Raw genomic sequence first — 25,000 nt, 5'->3', positions numbered from 1 at the left:
GAAACATGTATGCACATATGTAGCCATTAATGTTTGTATAAATAAATTTAATATACCTGCTCTGTTCACTACTTGAGCACTCTTTGGTAGACACATGTTGTTTCATTGGATGTACTTCTAGGAAACTAAACTCTGCTGGCTATATATATATATATATATATATATATATATATATATACATATATATATATATATATATTGGATGGATTGATGGTATTGGAGCCCTAAATCTATACTTTCGTATATTAATTTTATGTGAGTAAATTAAGTAGTATATATATATATATATATATATATATATATATATATATATATATATATATATATATATATACATAAAGCAGATAATGTTTCCATGAAATCGGATGTTTAGGTTACTTGATGATGGTCATTATTTAGTCGAAACAGGAGCTTTCTTATTGTTGTGACAATGTAATTTTTTCACCTAAACTCGAATAAAAGCATATCTTGCAATTTTATTGAGCACTATCAATGACCTTGTAAAATTCATGTTTTATTTACCTATGTATTGAGCATTGTTGCAGTAAATACTGAAAATTTACGCATAATTATTAATTTAATTAATATATATATATATTGGTAGGATTGATGGTATTGGAGCCCTGGGTCAATTATCGTCGCATATACGAAAGTGGATGTCTGATTGGTCCGTTTAATCATGTGACTATATAGAAAGGATTTGAAGTGATTACTCAGTTTCAGTCCGAGTTTTAATGTAAATAATGTTACTAGCGTAAATTTCTTCTAGAAAGAGCCGTTTAAACCCCTTGCAGGGATTATGTAGCCATACGCATAACTTATAGTTAAGGAAAACGTATCCATAGTTAAGTTAATAAAATATCTTTTATGGTGAAATGATTTGAATTTCTTTTTTCATTCGTGAACATGTTCCAGCTTATTAAGATAAATAAGGTCACCCAATAGGCCCAAGAAGAGAAAACGGGCGACCACGCATATCTGCCTATTCGAGCCTTGCCTACGTACAAGGAAGGCCGTTCCACTAAACTCACGTGACCTGCTGACAGTTCAGAATAAAAAAAGGATGGCCACCGTTAGACGACTATTACGAGGAAAATAATCTAATCTAAAAAATATTTTAAAGAGGGAACATTTTAAAATGAATAATTAAATACAGTTTTAAAAAAATGAGCTTCATTACAATATTTTCCCGGCAAGAAATGCTCCCTTTTAATTGCAGCTGTCAAAACATAAAATAATTCTTTATCTTTTGAAAAAGGAAAATGCAATCGCTTTTTGGGCCACTTTTATGAATTCCTCGAGAATTTATTTAAGATCCTCGTAAAAGTCGTTTACTGCTTCTATCAGCATATCACGTGACTATGTGGAATGACCTGCTATGTACGTATGTCACGCTCGAGTAAGTTAATATGCGTGAGCGTTACAAAACGCAGTTATGCCCCCCTTATTAAATAGACAAACAAGAAGATCAGGTCAGGTAAGCCTCCCCATAGATTCTTCGGTAGAAACGCAGTCGACATTTGTAAATGAGGAAAAACACCGACTGTAAAAATGGCGCTATGACAAATAAAAGAATGCAAACCAGAATAATGGCGTTTTGGGGTTGATTCCAGTCCAGCATTTTGAAATAAATAACGTTTATTAGTGGTGCATGTGACCAATAAATTAGACTGAATACAACGTACAATACCCCGAATATGGCCGTGTAGAGTGTGTGTAAGAGGCGGACGGGATAAGCAGCGATGATCATCTCAAAGACCACCAGGAGAGTGTTGATCCCGTGGACACTGATGTCCTCAAACGAGTCGGTACCATTCAAGTAAGGATAGATAGCTACAAAATAAAGGACAGTAACGATGACCGACACGGAAGAAATCGTCTCATATAAAAACCACGATACTTTCATGTACCATCGAGTTTGGTCTTCTTTTTCGACAAAATCAGACCTTTTGATGAATATCTTCTTCGATATAGCAGGAGAGCTGCCACTTCCGTTTATGGTTATGTAATGATGATCCCCGGGCAAGGTACACCCGTTACTGCCTGCCAATCCACTACTGCCGACATTTGGAATGTTTATTTTCGAACTCTCGACTGTATCGTCCATTGAACTCTCGCTGCGATGGTCCGTGTTGGCCAAGATGCAGTTGTTCATGGCGTCGCCGGTGTGGCAGGTTTCGTTGCAAGTGTCCATCTCGTGGTCGGCACTGTGATACGGGGAGCACGAGGACGAGGAGACGCTTTTTAGTGCGGCGTGGTCTTCCCGGTCTAGTTCGCTGGAAAAGCAATACGTCTGGCAGAAGTGGTACAGGACAATGGCGGCGGACCAGTTGAAATGCAAAGTGAGCAACACGTAACTCCAACTAGTCAGGTAAGCCATGACGTGATGAGGAAGTTTCAAGTTCTTGGAGATGAACGCTGATAAGCTGCCGATTGTGAAGAAGGCGACCATCACTCGGTAGACAACGAATACGAATGGCGGCCATTTCCACTGCAAAAAAAAAAAAGAATAAAAAGATGAATTAATTAAAAATAATCACGTAGTAATTACAATATAATGGTGCTTCAGAGTCTGTAGTTGAAAATAATTCGCAGTTTGGTGCGGATCAAAAGTAAGAATTCGTATTATTAACATTATTCGAAGTGCTATTCTCATATTAAGTGTTATTTTCTCGTGTTGGGACGATAAATCAAAATCTAGATTCGGAAAATTCATAACATTTTAAAGTATCGGAAAAAATTTGTGTCCATTTTCCGATCCTATAAACAATTCTTTCCATTGTTTTATATTTTTAACTGAATTTTCTTTTTATTTGATGTTGATGATGATGATGATGATGATGATGATGATGATGATGATGATGATGGTGGTGGTGATGGTGGTGGTGGTGATGATGATGATGATGATGATGATGATGCTGCTGCTGATGATGATGATGATGATGAACAATTATTGATTTTAAACTAAAACTTAAATATTAAACTAAATATTAATGGCCAAGCAAGTCCACAGGGGAGACAACCAAAGCAGCAAAATTAAAGCTGGCCTTCCAGGACACTATATATACAAATGTAGGCAAATTTAGATATATTCTATTGATGATAACCATAAGCAATTATTGATTTTAAACTAAAAATTTATACGTCATCGCTTTACGTTTGCGAAAATACATGCACATATTACGCGGATATTTACAAGGATAATAACATTAACAACTGCTGGATATTTAGTTTTTTTAACAATCGGAATCAGAATCGTTTTTTTTTTATAGGACTCGGGAATTTAGAATAGAATCGGTTATTGTATGAGAATCACTATTATTTTCACAATGTTTTCGTCAATGTAACCTACGACTTTCTTCAGGTACGTATTGTCAAACTCGGGGATCTTTCTAACGAACTCAGGAATCCGCAGGAATTTCGAACAGAACTGATTATTTAATCCGCACGTATATGGATCATATGATACTGGAGATATTCATAATCGTATCCTATTTCAAAGAGACGGGAGATATAATATATTAGAGATATTTGGAATCAAGTCTCCTCTTGCTATTATTTCAGATCATTTGAAACCATAGCAGAAAGTTTTAGTCTTCCTATACATATATATATATATATATATATATATATATATATATATATATATATATATATATATATATATATATATATATATATATATATTAGCAAAAGTACCAGTCGTTGACTGGGTTCAAAAACAGCCTACAGAAATGGACTCTAATTTATGAAAGTATGATAGGTTATGAAAAGGAAAGGTTGTAAAGAGATAGCTTCGAATTTGGGGGTATCAAAACCAAAGCAAAATATGATGAAAGTAAAAATAAAATAGATAAACCCCATAATTTATTATACCATACCTGTTCACACTGAAACACTTATTACAATATTCTGTGGATCTATATTAAAAAAAAAACCTTATTAAACTTATATATATATATATATATATATATATATATATATATATATATATATATATATATGCAAAATTATGCAGCATAGCAGCAAGTTTTAGTCTTCCTTCTATCAAAACTAGAAGTTTGGGGGATATATATATATATATATATATATATATATATATATGCAAAATTGTTTAAACAAATATATTTACGCATACATATAGAAATAGGTTTGTGTTTATGTTAACTTTTTATGCAAATATTACGCAAGTATAAATCATGTAGAATATAATTACACGTAATAGTTAACTAAAGATGATCATCCCATGAGAAAACAAAAAAAAAAACTAAATAGGCAATTAATTAAAATAAATGTTAAATGAATGCAAACGATATTAAAAGCAACTGGAATATTCGGAAGATCTCCATAATCCATACAATTACAGGAGCAACCAGAATTTGAAAAAACTACTCGGTAAACCAAGTGAAAGAAAGATACAAACAATATCATTTATTGGGACGACGAGAATCTTTAAAAAGGTCTCTCGGTTAGTGTCTCTGGAATCGCGTATAAATGCCTGACATTCGGTAAGATGATCAATCCCCAAAGCAAAAACAAATTAAAAAAAAAAAGTAATTGCAGAGTGTTTGTTTTTTTACTTTACTGATTGAGCCGTTTTCTTTTATTTTTAAATGGGGCGTTTTTCTTTATTTTTTATAATTTCCAAACTGTGACGTTTTCCCGCTTTTTAAAAATTTCTTTTATTTTATGTCATATTTGAGCGTAAACTGTACTTATTTAAACTTAACAGTTATAGCGACTAGTATGCGATTTTAGACGATAATACGATTTATGTAGGAATTAAGGCACAGCAAATGTATAACGAAGCTCTTGATTCTTTCTATTTTCTGATATTTAGGCACGACAAATTAAAGCACGACAAAATATCATAAGCGAAACTGTGAATTTTGGTTATTTCCCAAGCTCAACGATAATCTTAGAAGCTTTTGTTATCAGTCGATTGAGAAGATGCAAGAGGCTGTGACGAGGGTCATTAACACGCTTACACAAGAGGACTCTCATGGGAACTTCCAGAAATGATTCAGAACGATACAACAAGTGCATTGCAGCCGGAGAAGATCACTTTGAATGGGATTAGAGTTTTATGTTTGCGCTATCAACAAATGTGCCCATACGAAAAAAATCTGGAAACTTATTAAAGGCACCTCGTAGTTACCCGCCGTTCCAAATGTCAAATTGTCCGGTATGGTATATTTAATCGGCTTATTTCATCCGATTCTATCGCTCAATCGATATAGCTTCCGCCGTGCCAATGGAATCAATAAAGCAATCCCGTCATTCCGTGACACCCTTTAATACCGGGCGAAGAATGTGCGTCTGTATCACGAATACATTGGTGACTTTATTGTGTGGAAACTCTTTTTAACGTTGGTGACATAGTTACTTTTTAATGGCGGTTTATATGACAATTGACAACAAAGGAACGCCTCGCTCTTTCTAATTCCTCTCCTCTGTTCGACTGTAAAATCCACGAAAGAACTATAAAGAAAAACTGCTAAAACTCGTGAACTCGGTGCAATGAAAGAACCATTGTTACGTGGATGTTCGACAACTATTGTAATGTCTCCATCTGCTAAAACCCTCCCCCAAAACAAAAACAGAGATAGATCACTACAAGAGGGTATATTTTAGTGACTTACTGACTGGATCTTATATATATACACACATATATATATATTAGTGTTGGGACGATTATTAGGAATCGGAAATCGGAAAAATCGAAGTTTTTTGGGTATCGGAATCGGTATTAGAATCCAAAAAGTTTGAGCCTATTTTGATGCCAAAACCGATTCCATTTAATTATTTTTTTTATTTGATTTTGGTTTAAGAAAAATCTTCCACTGCTTGTAGTAATAATAAAATAATAAATATTTATTGATCTAAACTTCCGGTAAGACTAAAATCTCTAGATCACCCCCCCCCTGACAAGTGTGTTTTTACGTTTAAGAAAATACATGCACATTTATGACGCGTTTTTGAGAATTTTGGTGACTGTGTAGAAAAAATACATTCTGCAACACAAAAGGTTGCTCGTTTAAATAGTATCACTTCCGTCTTTGAAGATCTTAAACTTTTCGAGTAAAAAGTAGGAGACTTTAGTTTTGGAAATACTCTCGTACGACAACGCGCGATCCGGACGCCCATGCACAGCCACCTTTCGTCGCTGGCTAAAGTGCACTGAGAATGGCGATGACTACGTAGAAAAATAAATTCTGGAGACCAAAAAGTCCCTTGTTTTAATTGTATCACTCCTGTCTTCGTAGCTCTTCAACAATTTGATTTTTAAAAAATAATGAGGCATTAGTTTTGGAACGGCTTCGTAATAAATAAAAAAAATCGTAAAATCTGAAATGAGGATATTTTTTTCCTTTTATGATTAATCGTCCCAACACTAATTAAAATAATTGTTTTCCTTGGATCCCGGAAGTTAAGCAACATAAAGCTGGGTCAGCACATATATGAGTAATCATTGTGGAATACCAGTCACTGTTTCCCAAATTGCGATTGATCGTCCCAACGTTAATACATTCTTTAAATACGTTTCGTTTATTTTATGCAACAAACGCGCTGATTTGTTTCCATATGTGCTTGACACACTAGAACGTAAACTGTCAGTTTATCATACAATTTATCACTGATCTAAACGAAAAAAAAACAACATATTTTAATCGTCATGTTCACGAAAATCTGCGACATTTTGACGTTGATCAGAGCAGAAATAATTTGATCATTTCAAATTTAAAATGTCAAATAGAAAAAAAATCAAAATCAAACAACGAATATGCTTAGCGTAAACGAATAGAGTTCTTATTGGCAGTTAATATTACAGTTGGTATTGTATATATATGTGTGTGTGTGAGTATATAAATATATATATATATATATATATATATATATATATATATATATATATATATATATATATAAGTGAACGTGTCTGTGTGTCTGTGTACATTTCCCTACGGAATAACTCTGTCAATTTTTAGTCTACAGACTCGAAATTTGATATACAGGGTACTGAGATTTGGAAAAATCGATATGATCGATTTTGGGCCAGAAATTTTGCGATTAAGGGGTCAAACTTCAACGATTTGATCTTTGAGAACTCTACCAAACTCCTCCGACAATTTTCGGTCTACGCACTTGAAATTTTAGATATAGGTTCCTTGGACATGGGTCTAACTTAATAACTTGATTTGAACCCAAAACAATAAATTTTAAGGGGTCATAATAGGGGTCCAAGTGAAAATAAAATTGACCTCTGCGGTCTCTTCCAAATTACTCAGACAATTTCTGGTCTAAATATTTGAAATTTTACATAAAGGGTATTCAGAGATAGGGCAAACTTTTTTATCAGTTTGGGTCGAAAATTTTTAGTTACCAATATATAAATGTATGAATGTATGTATTTTTGCATGTCTGACTTAAACTTTCAATAGAGGCGACGGGTTTTACCAAGATCAGTATCGTTTTAAAGTTCGACCTTTCATACGACAAATATCGAAAAGTTTGCTGAAAACATTAATATCTTCCCCTTCAACTAGGCGTTTTCTACCGTGAGGGGGGGGGTCAATTTTTTTCGCCGATAATTTTTAAAGTTATCCTCTCCTTTAGATTGTCTAACCTTAATTTTAAAAAATGTCGCTTCCGGCTTGGCGGTGGTGGTAACAGCATAAACGTTAGGTTTTACCCCGTTCTTTTCCTCCTTTGCGATACGGGTTCGAGCCTGCCTTCCTACTACCACTTTTTTTTTTTTTTTGCTCAACATACACATCCAAACACCCGGGCAACGCCGAGCTGAATAGCTAGGAATATATATATATATATATATATATATATATATATATATATATATATATTATAAAAATAATATATATATATAATATATACAATATATATATATATATATATATATATATATATATATATATATATATATATATATATATAAACAGTGAGATTTTCATGGCTAGAATAAAGATCGTCTGTTTTTTTTTTACTTCCGGTTTCTGTTGCGTCCATTCGGCTGGATAATTAGACATGCCAAGATGCTGTGAGTCCATCTTTGCTCTATCGTTTTTTTCATAGTCGGTGCTCGACGGAGCTTCAATCCATGTTTCCCCCTCCCTGTAAAACGTTTGCAACTCATTTAGTTACAGCAACTGTCAACGATTTCCCTTACTTCCTATCCGTGCCTAAGACTAAACGTAGATGCCATGAGAATAGTTCCTTTCTTGGAACTGTTTGCCTGTGTAATAAGATACTGCGGGGCCGCTTCTTGGTTGACTAAATATGGTCGATTTAAAGTCTAATGTAAATAAGTTTGTGTTGATCCGTCCTCTTTAATAGCTAAGTCATCCTCAAATTCCATCATCAATACTCATCATTGAACTGTCTCACCAACTGCCTGATACTGACTAACCCTTATCCCCGAGTGACCTCTTGACCATAATAAGAGGTGACTTTCAAGTAAAAAGGGCCATTGGAAAAGGGGCGCTTTCCTGTTTTTTGAAAGTATGATAATAATTTATTAAATGGGACTATATCTTGTTTGTCACCATCTTCCACCTGTAAAGTAGAAACCGGAAGTCAACAAGAGCAGAAAAAGTTTACTCTAACCTTCATGCCTTTTAGTTATTACGATGAAAGCTTCAAGTTTGGAAAAAAAAATGATACGATTTCTGTTCCTTGTGTCTGTCGCAAAAAATCGGGTTTCATTAGCTATTTGTCTAGCTACACTGAAGAGCAGTGATACAGTCAGACTCTCTATGTATAACTTTAGCTATAACCATAACTATATATATATATATATATATATATATATATATATATATATATATATATATATATATATATATATATATATATATATATATATATACACGTCCAAATAAAAAATGAGCGACTTTCTAAGAAAACACCGGATCTCCAAGGTGGAGACGTTAACCTTAATATCGTTTAAAAATCAACAACAAAACTATATGAATAGATAAATGATAAAAACTAAACAGTAAATTGTCTGTGGCATCATAGCGTAATGGATTAAGATGCTGGACTGAAATACATAAGGTCCGGGGTTCGAATCCTAACAACAGTCAGGCTATGCTGAAGAGGAGTAGGGCCCCGAAACACGCGTGTACGTAGATGAATGTTTTTAAAAAATAATTTCTGGCTGAAAACCGATCACAAAGATTTTCCCAAATCTTAGTACTCTGTATATGAAATTTCGAGTCTGTAGACTTGAAATTGACAGAGTTATTGCGTAGGGAAATGTACACAGACACGTTCACTTTTATAGATATATAGGTAGATTTATCTATCCTGGAGGCTTTTAACATGAATATGAAATAGTTTTGATCTTAGAGGCCACCATAGTTTTTGTTTGATATGTATGATAACATTCGATACAATTATTATTGTTGTTACTGTTTTCCATATACTTCCACAGGCAGCAATAACCGCCACAAATAGGCTATTAAATACGGTGATTCTGTTGATAATATAAATAACAATATTTGTGCCATCCATAGTAAGCCTATCTGTCTCCCTCAATAATTGTTGAGGGAGTTAATATTGACGGGTAAGGGGTGGTCTAGGTTTTAGATGTGGCAGGATTATTGCCCTAGGCTAAAAAAAAAAAGGCCTTATATTCGAAGCCAATTATTCCGAGGACAAAAATGCGAATAGACGATTTGATGCTGACCCCTGGTATTCTGAAATGACGTCATGAAGATGGAAAGTTCCGAAAGGGGACTTATGAGGTCCTAGAACTGCGGGAGAGTGGGAGGAAATAGAGAATGTGTGGTCGCGGTTTTGGGTTCGACTAAGGAATGTTAAATCTTGGCTTTATTCGCTGAACTCATTTTATCCAAGGGAAATAACTAATGAACGCACATCCACTTCGGCTGGATGGGGCGCATACCTGACCCCTGAGGATAAACATCTCATCATTCGTCTACTTATGTTCGAAGTAGCACGTGTGAACACGTGAAATGTCTATTATTGTTTCTTTGTATGTCTGCGTGTATTCATGCATGTGTATACATGTATGCGTGCGTGCGTGTATGTACGTGTGTATACATGTGCGTTTATGTATGTGTGCATACGGCATAATCACGTTGACACACCAGTTCTCGTCGCATCACCGAAGTTAAGCAACGCTGAGCCTGTCCAGTACCAGTACCAGCTGGGTGACCATTTTGTGAATTCTAGGCGCTGTATGTGCTCTCCGCTTATCTCGGCATTGCTTCCAGTCGCCCTGAACCTCCACTTGCCACTGGTATTCAACAATGGCGTCTCAGGAGAGGTGTTGTTGGAGATTGCGCAACTCTTGCCACAAAAATTTCACGCGCAGGCACCCTTATAGTGAGTATCCATAGTCTGTCAAGACTGAAGGAAGCCTTTTTAATACATGCATGCGTATGTATGTATGTATGTATGTATGTATGAAAGCTTGCACGTGTGTATGTGTGTATGCATGCGTGTATGCATGTATGTATGTATGCAAGCTTGCACGTGTGTATGTGTGTATGCATGCGTGTATGTATGTATGTATGTATGTATGTAAGCTTGCACGTGTGTATGTGTGTATGCATGCGTGTATGTATGTATGTATATATGTATGCAAGCTTGCACGTGTGTATGTGTGTATGCATGCGTGTATGTATGTATGTATACAAGCTTGCATGTGTGTATGCATACGTGTATATTTATATGTCACATCTCCACATATATATATGTGTGTATATAAGTGTATAAGTATATTCAAAAATACATGAAAATAATTGAGTAATCAACAATAAAGCAAGGGAAAGATGGTCTTCTTCTGTCAAGAAGTGACAATCATCATATTTATATGTATGTATGCACGTATGCATGTGTGTATATATGTATGTATATATGTATGTGTATATGCACGTATGTATGCATGTATGTACTCATGTATGTATATATGCACGTGTGTATGCATATATGTATGTATGAATATATGTATATATGCACGTGTGTATGTATGAATATATGTATGCATGTTTGTTCATCAGTATATATGCCTGTTTGTATGCATGCATGTATGTATGTATGTATGTATAAATCACATTCAATTTGTGATGGGATTATTCCAATACTTTTCCAATTACGATAGAATAACCGATTCTGTTCTAAATTCTCGATTCCGGTATATTTGCCGATTTCTACTCTGATTCGTAAATTGACGTATCTCCTAAAAAAGGTAGAATTTCATTTCTTAGAGGGGAATAGTATTTAGTTAAATACGACACAATCACGTTGACACACCGGTTCCCACCAGATCACCGAAATAAGGCAACGATGGGCCTGGCCACTACCTGATGGATGACCATTTGGGAAGGCTAGGCGCTGTATGTACTGCACCGAGTTGTAAGAAATTTCTACGTTGGTATCTGATGGTGCGTTAATTCACTGGATGAGTTGCACCGCTAGTCTTAGTTAAGATATATTTAGGAAAAGTTAACTCTGATGACGTCAGCAGCAGGACGATGGATGGCCATGGATGAGAATGAATCTCTTGCAGATCAATGGTTTTATGGTATTAAGAGTTTGTATTTATTTGCTTCCCCACTGAGAAAATTAACCACAAGGTCGTTTTTTAATGTGGAGAGATTGAAGAAAAGTGGGGGGAAGCTCCCCGGGAAATAGGGGAGTTGGATAGTGACAATTGGTATAAAGGGTTTCCCCTACATGGACCAATAACTGATTACTGCAAGGGCAATGGTCTTATATGTGGGGGCAACCCTACATATGGTCTTTGATTGCAGCATCTGTTCCGGCAGATACTACACTTCTGAACTTTGGTCTTGGCCGAAAGGCCAAGCAATATTTTACGGTATTAAGAGTAACGTTATTTGACTGCAGCTATGCGGATGATTTAAGGACAACGGATAGGTGCAAACAGGCGATTCAGATGTCAATACGCTGGGAAAGGTAACGGCAACCCACCCCGTGTATTCTGTCAAGTTCAAAATCATGTGATGTCTTCAAAAGGGAATCGGACTAACAACGGACCGAAGCCTACGGAGAACACTAAACATTATTTCATCTACGGCATGAATATGGAACCATATGAGAAGAAGAAGAAGAAGAAGAAGATAAAGAAGAAGAAGAAGATGAAGAAGAAGAAGATGAAGAAGAAGAAGAAATATTTAGTTGTAAATTCTTATCTATTTTTAAATGTACGTATGTTTTCACAAACTTCTTCGTGTTTTGCGTTTATGTGTTGTACCAAAGATTTTAATAAAAATCACTTTTCATCTATATTTTTCACTTGTGCCATTTTGATCTATATTTTTCACTTGTGCCATTTTGATCTATATTTTTTCACTTGTGCCATTTTGATCTATATTTTTCACTTGTGTCATTTTGATCTATATTTTTTCACTTGTGCCATTTTGATCTATATTTTTTCACTTGTGCCATTTTGATCTATATTTTTTCACTTGTGTCATTTTAATCTATATTTTTCACTTGTGCCATTTTGATCTATATTTTTTCACTTGTGCCATTTTGATCTATATTTTTCACTTGTGCCATTTTGATCTATATTTTTTCACTTGTGTCATTTTTATCTGTTCAGATCTCACACTGTTTACTAAGCCCACGCTACTGTCCCATCACTGAACTGATCATTGCTCTTGTTTCAAAAATGCGCCAATAGAAGTTCTCCGACAAACTTATTCTATATGTATTCCACCAGCGTAAATACCCTAAAAAAATCTGACAATCGACAAAATCCCACCTCTTCACTGTGGAAATCCCTACATGCCAGAAAGCTTTCTACTCTGACAGCTTCTCTTCTCCGAAATGCTGGCTTTTGAAATACTCTCCCAGCTCCCTTTTCCTAGAATGTACGCACATACAGAAGTTTAAATGTAAACAAACATTTAGCTGCACAGCTTCCTACGTAGACTATTCTTATAAATCTTGTGTCTAGTTCACGGTAGCCTTTTATGTTTCAATTTGGGTTGAATATGAGTAAAAAAAAAAAAAATACGGAGGAAAAGAACAGTAATTAATACTAGCAGGACCCGTGGAAATTCCACGGAATGAGGAATATATTTAATCAACAAATATATTTTGATAAATCGGATATTTTTCTGGATAGCGCAAAAAAATGTTGTTTTTTTTACAGAAAAACCAATAAAACAGCAAATATGACTTTATTAACATTTCTATAAAAATAGTGCCCATTCAATTTTAAATATACAGGGTGGTTACGATTTTAATTAATAGCACCCAAGTCATATATATATATATATATATATATATATATATATATATATATATATATATATATATATATCCTTGCGGTCGCATATATTTGCTAACCTGGTAAGATAGTATGTCGATGAACAAACATGTACTACACTACATCCCATATGAGAAGGTAATGCTTCAAATGTTTAGATCCAAAATTGGCTGAATAGTTTGCTAGAGACCGCAAAGGTAAAATCTTTTGAATTTTGACCTCATGGGCAGCCAAATCTCCGGTCAAAAATGGATTAAAAAGCTTGCTCTATCTGAATACACTTTATGTAAAATTTCAAATGTTCAGACCAAAAATAGGCTGAATTATTTGGTAGAGACCGCAGAGGTCAATTTTTTTTAACTTTGACCCAAATTCTGACCCTTTAAGATTTATTGTTTTGGGCTCAAATCAAATTAAAATTTTGATCCATGTTCAAGTAACCTACATCTAAAATTTAAAGTGTTTTAGACCCAAAATTGGCGGAGGAGTTCTGTAGAGTTTCAACGGTTGAATCGTTGAACTTTGACAGTCGCATATCTGATTGCAAACCGATTAAAAAGATTTTTCCTTTATGTCAAATCTCGCGTCTGTGGACTGAAAATTGACAGAGTAATTTGGTAGGGAAATGTACACACAGACACACACAGACAATTTCACTTTTATAGATATATAGATATGCAATTCAATTATGTCTATCTTGCTATCTATTGATGTACGTCTATCTGTATAAAATAACTCTCTTCAAATCGTAATTTACTTAAACTTTCTGCAGATCTCATCAAAATATTTTAAATTGCATTAGTTGTTTGCTAAATCCATTAAAATACTACACACATTTCATGGGTGGGTAAGTATTATAACAAATGTTCCAATTATATTTTGAATTCCAACAGTAAAGCATTTATGAAAGTTTTAACAGGTGCTCTCAGCATAATTTTAAATGTTACTACTTGGCGGAAAAAATATCTCTAATCAGGTTCCTATAACAGATATATATATATATATATATATATATATATATATATATATATATATAGTCTTTGAAGTTTTTAACCTTTAAAACTATACAAAAAATTACTTTTTATCATTCGTTAAAAAACCATCTAGTCAGTAAGTAATTTAATCACCTGCAATCACTGCATCAACTCTCTCGAATTTACTATAATACCAATTTTTTTATTTTTCAAGGGATCATCAGTTGTTTACCATGAAACACTGTTTCGGGGATTTAATATATATATATATATATATATATATATATATATATATATATATATATATATATATATATATATATATATATAAAAATAAAAGCCCCCCTCTTTGGGTAGAGCACTGTCGGAAATAATCTCACCCGCTACTTAATTGGCTGAAAATGCGAAGCTCGTTGTTTGTTTGTTTACGAACAGACGATTTGAGCACTTTAAAGGTGGTGGCTGGTGTCTATTTAAATAGACATTCCGACGAGTTATTTACGGGCGTCAATTCCATGGTCGAGTGGGAGAACCGCCGACTGTTAAGACGACGGTTCTAGGTTCAATCCTTGGCTTGGGAGAGATGCTAGTCTAGCGGCACTGATGAGTTGTGATACAACGAAACAGGACTGTATGTCGATGACTACAAATATATATTATATATATATATATATATATATATATATGAAATTTATTGCTGTGAGTCCAGAATGAATTTCCTATATACTGCTCTGACTACACATTGAGCACTCTAGTCCGGTTTTTTCACCACTGATGATATATATATATATATATATATATATATATATATATATATATATATATATATATCGTAAAAGAAAATAATCTAATGGGATGTAAATCGCACGAACGAGGTGGGAAATTGGCAGCAAATGAATCGCATCATTTGCAAACGCTGCTTAGGTGTAAGTCTTTGTTATGATGAATTGCCAAACCAAGCTGAACCAATATAATCGATAGATGAAAGTCCTCGCCACAATTGCTTTCATCTCTTCAATTGTCTCATAACGACAGCCTCTAAGGTTTTACTTGAGTTTAGGGGATACCAAAAGTCATGAGGAGCAAGGTATGGACTATAGGGAGGGTGAGGAAGTGTCTTGATGCCCATCTTGGTCAAATAGTCTGTGACAAAGATGGAGTTGTAGAATAGTGCATTCGCACAAATCTTCCGCATTTTCAGTTCCTTGGGAATATCTGTGTGTACAGTTCCAACACTGACATCAAACTGTGCACTTATTGTCTCTATAGACACACGACGGTCTTTATCCATGAAATTCTTTATTTGGCCAATCAACTCTCGTGTTCTGACTTCCTCCCACACCTCTCATCATCCCTCAAAGACTCCCTGCCTTCTTTGAATCGTTTATGCCACTCAAAAACTGATGCTCGATTCACGCGAGATTGTTACAAAGCAGTCTGAAGCATTCCATGCGTTTCTGTGGCACTTCATTCTAAGTTTAAAACATACTTTTATTGCATATCGTTCTTCTAAAGTGTCCTCAGGTCCAGATTTCATTTGTGAAATTCACCAGTTATGACAGTCAGGCTTTAGTAGGGTGTATTTCAATTCCTTGATTTAAACCTGAAATCATAGAAATTGGTCAGTCCTCTCATAAGATGCATAGCAATACCATACTAAATTTTCAAGAGTATGACAATTTTAAATGCAAGTACGAAAAAAGTCTGGAAACTTATTGAAGGCACCTCGTAGTTCCAGAAAACTAATATTCATTTTTTCAAATGTTTTTTTACAATTCATTTATTCAAATTTCAAATACAGCTGGTTTTTCTATTTTTCGTTATAACTTTTTTTCCTCTCGTAAAAATGTATTTATTTTGAACGTTATCTCATTCTTATTTTATCTTATAAGCCGTTGTATAACTATAACTATAATCTACCAGTATCTTTGCAAGTACTTAAATGATAAACTCTTTAATATTTTCGTCAAAAATAGATGCCCTAATACAACTGTAACATATCGGTTCTGTTTAAATCATTATAGTTAAGCAACGTTTACCTTGGTTAGTACGGGATAGCTTACTATCTGAGAATACGATGTGCGAATACACATTTATATTTTCTTTTTTCTCTGGAATTCACGTGATTTCGCTGACTTCCGTTGAATAAATTGTAATTTTTGATTTCCCATTCGTCAATCGTTCATTTAACTGTTTTTGTTATGTAAGAAAAAAAAAATGAAATGGATATACAGGAACATTTTTCATGTTTTTCTATTTTTTTCATGTTTTTTTTATTTAAGATTTTATTAAAATTTAAAAAAATAATCAATAATAAAATGTCAATGCAGAACCATTATTATAAAAGCAGCCTTACGGTAACCAGAACGAGAGAGATACAGAGAGAGACAGAGAGAGAGAGAGAGAGAGAGAGAGAGAGAGAGACAGAGAGAGAGAGAAAGAGAGAGAGGGAAAGATAGATAGAGAGAAAAGATAGGTAGATAGATAGACAGGTAGAGAGAGAGAGAAAAAGATAAAGAGAGAGAAAAGATAGATAGATAGAGAGAGAGAGAGAGAGAGAGAGAAAGAAAGAGAGAGAGAGAGAGAGAGAGGGAAAGATATATATATATATAGAAAAGATATATATATATATATATATATATATATATATATAGAGAGAGAGAGAGAGAGAAAGAGAGAGAGGGAAAGATAGAAGGAGAGAAAAGATAGATAGATAGATAGATAGATAGAGAGAGAGAGAGAGAGAGAGAGAGAGAGAGAGAGAGAGAGAGAGAGAGACGGGGGAGAAAAAGAAATAGACAGGATGCGCGAGTGTACGTGCGGAATAGAGAGCTAGTCTAAAAGGAAGATGTAACACATACTTTTTATATCATGCACATTTTTTTATCTACGTATCCCGGGCAACTCATGATAACCCTGCTTGTCATATCTGGAGATGTATTGCGGTTATTCTTTTTGGATGAGTCATGGAAGTTCTTAGTTGTTGTCGATGAACAATCGTAAACGATCCAATACGCATTTTGCTCGAAGGCGTTTCCAAGAAGAGGGAAACGGAATCAAAGGTCAGAGAATTGTGCAAGCGTCGATAATTCTTGGCCCAAAGAAATGGCTTCTGAAGAAATATTCGAGAACCCATACGATCTCATCACTTCCACTAAAAATAATGTGAATCGTTATTTTTCTATGTTTTGTGTTTATCATTTTATTAAATTAAACAAAACCTCCAAACCATTCGTTAGTTCATACCAAAAATACACTGGAAAAGTTTCAGTCATTTTTTAGTATGCCTTATTCATTGTTGAATTTCTAGTGTACCAAACTTGCTAAACCTTAGTTTCTCGCCCTTTGAAAAGGACTTAGTGTATTCCTAACCGCTTAGTTCTCTGTTGGCCTAAGGCAAGGACTGACAACATATGGCCCACGGGCTGGATCCGACCCAGACTTAATTATACATGACTATTTTTAACATAAGATACAAGGTTTTAGAATTCAACTAAAGACCTGCTGTTATCTTCCTTCGATGCACCCAACCGAATTTGAATATTATGACCGCAAAAACACGATCAAAACTCATCACCTCCATTTCCCGTAAAATAACAAAAAATAAACATAAGAAAAAAAAACTAAGAGCCGATTTGATCGACCAACCGGCGATAGACATTTAGCAAGGACAACTTCAAAGTAACAATGTTGTCTCTGGCGGCTTTCTATTTCATTCCTGCAACAGCGACTTTCCCTCCGTCGCTTACCTCTGCCACCTACCCAATGTAAGTTCCTGGAATCTTTCAATAGGCCATGTTTTTATCTTTTCAATAATTGTTTTAAACATACTCGATATAATTTCATCCATTTCGCTTCGGGTGATGTTTTTCACTTTGAAGAATTTTGATGTTCTTTAAGGAAAATTAAATTTTTTTCATTTGAGATTTTTATTATTTTTTTTTAATATTTAGATTAACAAGGGCCTGCAATGTAATTTTCCTTAATTTTTTTATTAATGGCCTTCGTCTGTCAAAGTATTAATGCGTACCTATAACTATTACGAAAATGATAGGATTCGGTAGTAAATAATCTGAAATAGGTTGATATGCCGTAAAACAAACCAATTAAATATATTTAGTCTTTTTTCTCTCTCTCTTTTACTTTTCTCTTTTCTTTCCTTCTTTTTTAAACTTTTTCTTTGATTTTCCATTTTCTATACTTTTTTCTTCACTTCTTTCTATTTTTCCTTTCTTCTTTTTTACCCCTCTTTTCTTTCTTTCTTTTTCTTTTTCTTTATTCTTTTATTTTTTCCCCCGTCTTTTTTTTCTTTCTGCTTCTTCTATTACCTAATTTTATTTCTTTGTATCTTTCTTTCGTTCTCCTCCATTTTTTTCTTTCTTCTTTATCAACTTTATCTTATCTCTTCCAGACTTCGTTTGAAATTCAAGTAAATACTCAGACCCCCCTTCCCCTCCCCACTTTTAAAACTCAATTTGTATCTCCGCTCCCAACTAATACTAGACACGTTGTTATGTTTCGTCTTTATCGCTTTTTTTTTTTTTTTTTTTTTTCAAACGCTTCAAACAATCTAATTGATATCCCTCCGCCCCATAAACACGAAGATAACAAGGAATCATAAACACAATCGAAAACGAGTCTCGGATATTTCAACGAGTGATTGATAGATTGGAGCGAGGGAGGCGATATCGAAGGAGGTCGGCGTGTGGTTTCTTTGGAGTGAGGAATGAAAGACAATAATGGCTGACGTATCTGCAAGGGACGCAAAAATACAAGAGACATCAAACCGAAAAAAACAAAAAACGAAAAAAAAAAAAAAAAAAAAAAAAAAACACACACACAAATCCAAACTCCTTAACAAATATTTGCTCGTATTATTTACTGAAGGACCACTCGTTCTAGATGGGTTGCACAGACTTCCTTTTTGGGAATATCAATTTATATTAAAATAACAGGGATAACCGGCGTTGCCCGGATCTACAAATAATGATTAGAAGAAATAAAGTTCAGTCTGGACACACCTGCTACTTTGGGGATATTGAGCACATTTTCATTGCTATACGCCAGTTTCATCGTGCGCAACGTCGAAAAAATTTTCTTGTAAATTCTGCGACAGTTCTATTCCCACCCCTATCCGAGTATATGGAGGGAGGGATTTGTGTAATGTAGTCTAATGTAACAATTTCGAAAACAAAAGATACAGTAAAAATTTGATTAACTTGAAAATCCTACTTTAAAAAAACGGATTAAAATACAAAAATGTAATCGCCCTAAAAAGAAGAATCTGCATTTTTAAGGGGCAACATTACGTGACCAACTCTTCACCAGATAGCTCGGCAGTTCCCCGACCCAATTGCGAATTACTTAGGACTTCTATCCAGTCATGACTGACGGAACAAGAGCATGCTACCCCCGTGAAGTAAATAAAGGGTTCAGTTCGAAATAGGAAGGGGAGATCCGTTATAACAGCCGTGTTACTTTGTGGATGGTTATCTCAGCACGGTCCGTAAACTTCAGAATTATTTATGTCTCTTTCAAAGATAGTAAAGAAAAAAAAAACTTAAAAATAAAATAAACTGGTATTATTTTGATTCATCGGACTACTGTTCTCATCTTGAGTGTTATTTTCACAACGCTCCGGTTGTTTTTTTAAATTGCCAAAGTCTAGAATTGTTTCTCCTTTACTGATTGAGGACACCACATTTCCGTGTGGAAACATGTGCTTCAATTGCCGTTTTGAACCATTAAGTTGTCTCATTTACGCACTGTTCAGCAGGAAGGGAAAAGATATTTCGCCATGGGGCGTCCTTGATAGCTTCCCAGTTAGCCTTTTTATAATATCTCGTTGTTTTGAGCAATGGCTCTTCAGTTTTGGCTCTAGAGTTTAGGGCGATTTCAACCATTATCACTGCATGATCAGCGGGCTGTGAGCATTCGTAACACAATCATCGGGAACTGTGGTCAGAAACAGATCTAAAGTGACGCGTGTTGTACTTGCTGGTCTAGGAAACGGGTTGGAAACGTAACCATCTGTTGTAGAGAATGAAATATAGAGAAGCAATGTGTTGTGCTACCAGCTATGTCTGTGTAAGTAGAAAATCCAAGCCAGTTGCTGTGGTGGACATTGAAGTCACCAAATACATGCACTTGTGCGCTAGTGTCTAAAGGACAGAACAGATTAAGTCTAGTTCTCATCTTGGTTGTTATTTTAGTAACTCTTCGACCGATGTGACTCCGATCTTCTTTAAATGCATATTATTGAATGTTGGAGCCTAATAGTACTTACTACCCATGGAGCCAAAATTAGAAAAAAAGTTATGGTTTTTAATGCGACGAAAATCCAGCCCCCCCCCCCAATAGACTATCTCTAGATTATGTAAAAAGTTTTTTTTTTAATTGCCAAAATCTAAAATTGTTTCTCCTTTATTAATTGAGGACAGAAAAGATTGTAACAGATACTGCACTTTACCCAAAGACCTTATCGAACTCTAAAAAATCTACTGAGTTTCAAACTGAACCCTGTATTTCAGACACGAGGTGGATTGTTCTTATTTCGTCAGTCATGACAGCGTATTCCTAGTCATTATTTATTGTTATAAAAATTGAATATTCAACTTCCGTAAGACTGTTTATAGAACTGATTAGTAATTTACCTTTGCACCAGCGGTCAATGTGAACATACGAATTTCAGGAATATCTAACCTTAAAAAAAGATAGCTTGAATATTAATATTGAGTTAAACGATTCATAATTGTGAATTAAAAATCAATTTCAAAAAAAAAAAAAAAACGGATACGATCGTACAATCGAGTTGATTACCTATACCTATTGAGCTTATTATATATCTAAATTACAATAGGCACTGTTTTCTTTTAAAAGTATTAACACATTTACTAATACATTAAAATAAACTCTCTGCTCTTTAGACTCCAGGTCTAATTCCCTCTAATATATATATATATATATATATATATATATATATATATATATATATATATATATATATATATATATATATATATATATATATATAAGCACTTTAATTAAAAAAACTTAATTCTAATAACACCCCCTTCTCAATCAAATGAACTATCATAAAAAACGTTAAGTCCAGGCTCTAATTCATGTCGCCTCTGCACAACCGAAGCTATAACTATAATTACTTCCCCTCAAAGTAACAATATAATAAATTCTAAAAACGAACTGATCTCTTTCTATTAACATAAGTCCAAATTTAATTATGGTAACTTTGAAATTACATAGCTATTACTTTAATCTTTCAGATATATATAATTTTTCTATAACATTATTGTTTTTTCTACATACTTTCTTAATACTTTATAACTTAATAATCCTTTATTTTAATTCTTTATTTCTTCTTTGTTTGGCCGTTTTTTATCTGCAATTTCCGTTTTAGTGTTTGAATATTCCTATCTATCAAATATATCAATCTACCTACACATTCATATCCTGTATGTACATTTGCTTACATACTTACTTGCTTTATTCGGATTTTGCAGATACCGGCCATCCTCTTCCCTTAATTTTTTTTCATTTCATTTGGTGTCTTTTAATAACTCCTGCTGAATTTTCTTAAGTAATAACTTGTAAATTTCAGTTGACCTCTTTTTTGTTCTATATTTTTGGCGCCTTTTAGCGTCATCTTGTCTGGGCTATTTTCACATTGGATTTTCTATTCTATATTTAATTAAATCACCATTCAATTTTTTACTCTTCTTCTTCACTAATTTTTCTTAATTACGCCTTGCTTCAGCAGCCGAGTCTAACGCATATCTTATTTTTCCTTTAATAATATTATTGGAATTCTTTCCCCTTTTCCTTGTACCTATTGGTGAATTATTCCACGGATTTCGGCCTTTTGGATTATTTAGGACCATCTTTCAATTACGCGATTTCCTTGGATTTTACTTGTGCGAATGGAAATTAAACTCACTTTCTTGGATTTGCATTTTTGGATTTTACCGATATTGGATACTTTACCTTACACCAGACTATCCGTTTACGTGAAATCACTTTTTTCTTCACCCTATTCCCGCTGCTTCACTTTTTGTTATAAAGTAAGATCTTTGACTTACTTGCAGTTTCATCAAATACTTTTGCAAGCAAAATTCGATCCCGCATTTTGCTAATTCCTACCCTCTGATGAGAAGGAAAGTATTTCTTCGAAACCCCACGGATTAAGGACTATCCACTTATTTAGTGTTTCCTTTTCAAATTAAATGTTTTTAACTCTTTTTCAAAGTGTTTTTTTAACAGGTTTTATTAACCATTTGCTCTCATATATATATATATATATATATATATATATATATATATATATATATATATACGCGTCTGTGTGTGTGTGCAGTGTGTTTGTGTGAGTGTGTGTGTGTGCGTGTATGTGTGTGTGTGTGTTGATCAAACACCGATGCCTCCGTTCAGTCTCGAAAGACAAAGGATGTTCTCTGCAATGGCAGCTGTGCATGTAATTGTGTGGCAAGAGTTACGCAATCAGCATCCGCTTATCTCGGCATTGTTTCCAGTCGTCCTGGACTTCCCCTTGCCACTGGACTCAAACAGTGGCGATTCAGGTGTGGTTGGTTATTGCGCAATACTTGCCACACAATTACATGTGCAGCTGCCCTTACAGGGGATATCCTTTGATCAAACCCCACCTCCCTGAAAATAATCTAGAAAAAGGAAAACGTTCTGGTATCGGATCTCGATGTTTGCTCTAGATATTTATTTTATTAATCTATTTATATACAGTGATGATCATATTTATTGGCACGGTAAAATAAAAGTTAAATTTTGTCTAATAAATTCTAAAAAAGGGATTAAATTAAAGAAAATAACAAAGTATATTATGTATTTTAACTGGCCTTTCCGATGCAGCAATCGGATTTTAGAAAAAATAAATAACAAAGGAACAACAAACATAATTGCAAAAAACCCTTGTTCAAAATTATTGGCACGATTTATTTAATAATCAATTGTATAGCCTTTGGCCTTGATTACCTTCCTCAGTCGCTTTTCATAGTTTACAACCAAGTTGTTGCACTCTCCAGTAGTAATTTTAGCCCACTCTTCCTGACAATAATCCTCCAATTGAATAAGATTCTTAGGCTTCCTTTGCATTACCCTCAATTTTAATGTTCTCCATAAATTTTCAATTGGATTAAGGTCTGGGCTTTGTGATGGCCACTCCAAAACATTAATATGATTGTCCTCAAGCCATTTCTTAGTCAGTTTAGCCGAATGCTTTGGGTCATTATCTTGCATGAACCACCAACGACGACCAAGTGAGAGCTCTTTAGCAGAGTCTTTCAGGTTTTCATCCAATATTTTAACATAATCTTCCTTTTTTATGCTACCTGTGACCTTAACAAGTCGCCCTGGTCCAGAGGCAGCAAAGGATCCCCAAAACATCAAACTGCCTCCACCGTGCTTCACTGTGAGTATGGTGTTCTTAGGCAGGAAAGCTTCGCCAGATTTTCTGTAAATATAAGACACTTTATTATGGCCAAATAACTCTATTTTCGTTTCGTCAGTCCATAGAACACGTTTCCAGAATGCAACATCTTTATCAATATGACGTTTTGCAAAGGCTAGCCTTGCTTTCAGGTGCATAGGCTTCAATAAGGGAGTCTTTCTCGGACGACATGCTTTTAAACCAGCTCTCTTCAAAACTCTACCAACTGTATGTCGAGATACATTCACTCCAGAGGTGCTCTGTTCATCAACAATCTCCCCAACAGAGATCCTTGGGTTTTGTTTTACTTGTCGAACAATTTTCCGTTCATCTCTTGGGGAAAGAATCCTTTTTCTCCCTCTACCCTCTAAACTCATAACGTGGCCTTGCGATTTGAACTTGTTTATTATGGCTCTAACAGTGGATTTGGGAAGGTTTAGCTTCTTTGAAATCTTATCATAGCCCTCCCCATTGGTATGGCATGCTACCACAAGCTTCCTGACGTCTTCGCTGTGTTCCTTAGTTTTAACCATGGCGATTGAAAATTATAATTTAGTCACTTATAATAGTTTAAATAAATCGCTATCTAAAAATTATCTGAAAAAAATTATAATATGGCTATAAAAAAGTTCAGAAAGCACGTAAACCGACAATTGATTGATATTATACTGATACTAAAAGAAAAACAAAGCCGTGCCAATAATTTTGAACAAGGATTTTTTGCAATTATGTTTGTTGTTCCTTTGTTATTTATTTTTTCTAAAATCCGATTGCTGCATCGGAAAGGCCAGTTAAAAATACATAATATACTTTGTTATTTTCTTTAATTTAATCCCTTTTTTAGAATTTATTAGACAAAATTTAACTTTTATTTTACCGTGCCAATAAATATGATCATCACTGTATATATATCTACTAGCAAACGTACCCACGCTTCGCGGTACCCAAGCGTATAACATACAGCCAATTACCGGCCTTAATCTTTGACCTTAACCTTGAAAAATAATGTACATCATCTGTAAGTTGGAGACCATCATCATGTCAGATGTGGACGACAGAGGAGTATGTATACACAGGCTATATCCTTGACCTTTACCTTGACGTTTGACCTTTATCTTGAAAAACGGTGTGCACTATCCCTTGGTGGGACACCATCATCATTCCAGGTTTAGTCATGAACGGCCCAGTGGTGCGTGCTGTAGGGGAGTATATACACATGCGCTATGACGTTGACCATAATCTTGAAAAAATGGTGTGAACGATCCC

General features: G+C 34.5%; 1 protein-coding gene across 1 annotated transcript in view; it reads right to left on the bottom strand.

Annotated features, from left to right (window-relative positions):
* Positions 1–358: 358 nt before the first annotated feature.
* Positions 359–25,000, bottom strand: part of LOC145252535 (uncharacterized) — a 116,067-nt gene continuing 91,425 nt past the window's right edge. Inside the window, exon 3 of the mRNA XM_080112083.1 lies at positions 359–2,491. Coding sequence (XP_079968209.1) covers positions 1,469–2,491 — 1,023 coding nt within the window. The 3' untranslated portion in view covers positions 359–1,468. The remainder of the gene's footprint in view (positions 2,492–25,000) is intronic.

This window comes from Euprymna scolopes, chromosome 29 (genome assembly GCF_053919585.1).
Source record: "Euprymna scolopes isolate OS-2025 chromosome 29, ASM5391958v1, whole genome shotgun sequence".
NCBI classification, from domain to species: Eukaryota; Metazoa; Mollusca; class Cephalopoda; order Sepiida; family Sepiolidae; genus Euprymna; species Euprymna scolopes.
The sequence above is the reverse complement of the archived record's forward strand: the minus strand, read 5'-3'. Positions and strand labels throughout refer to the sequence as shown.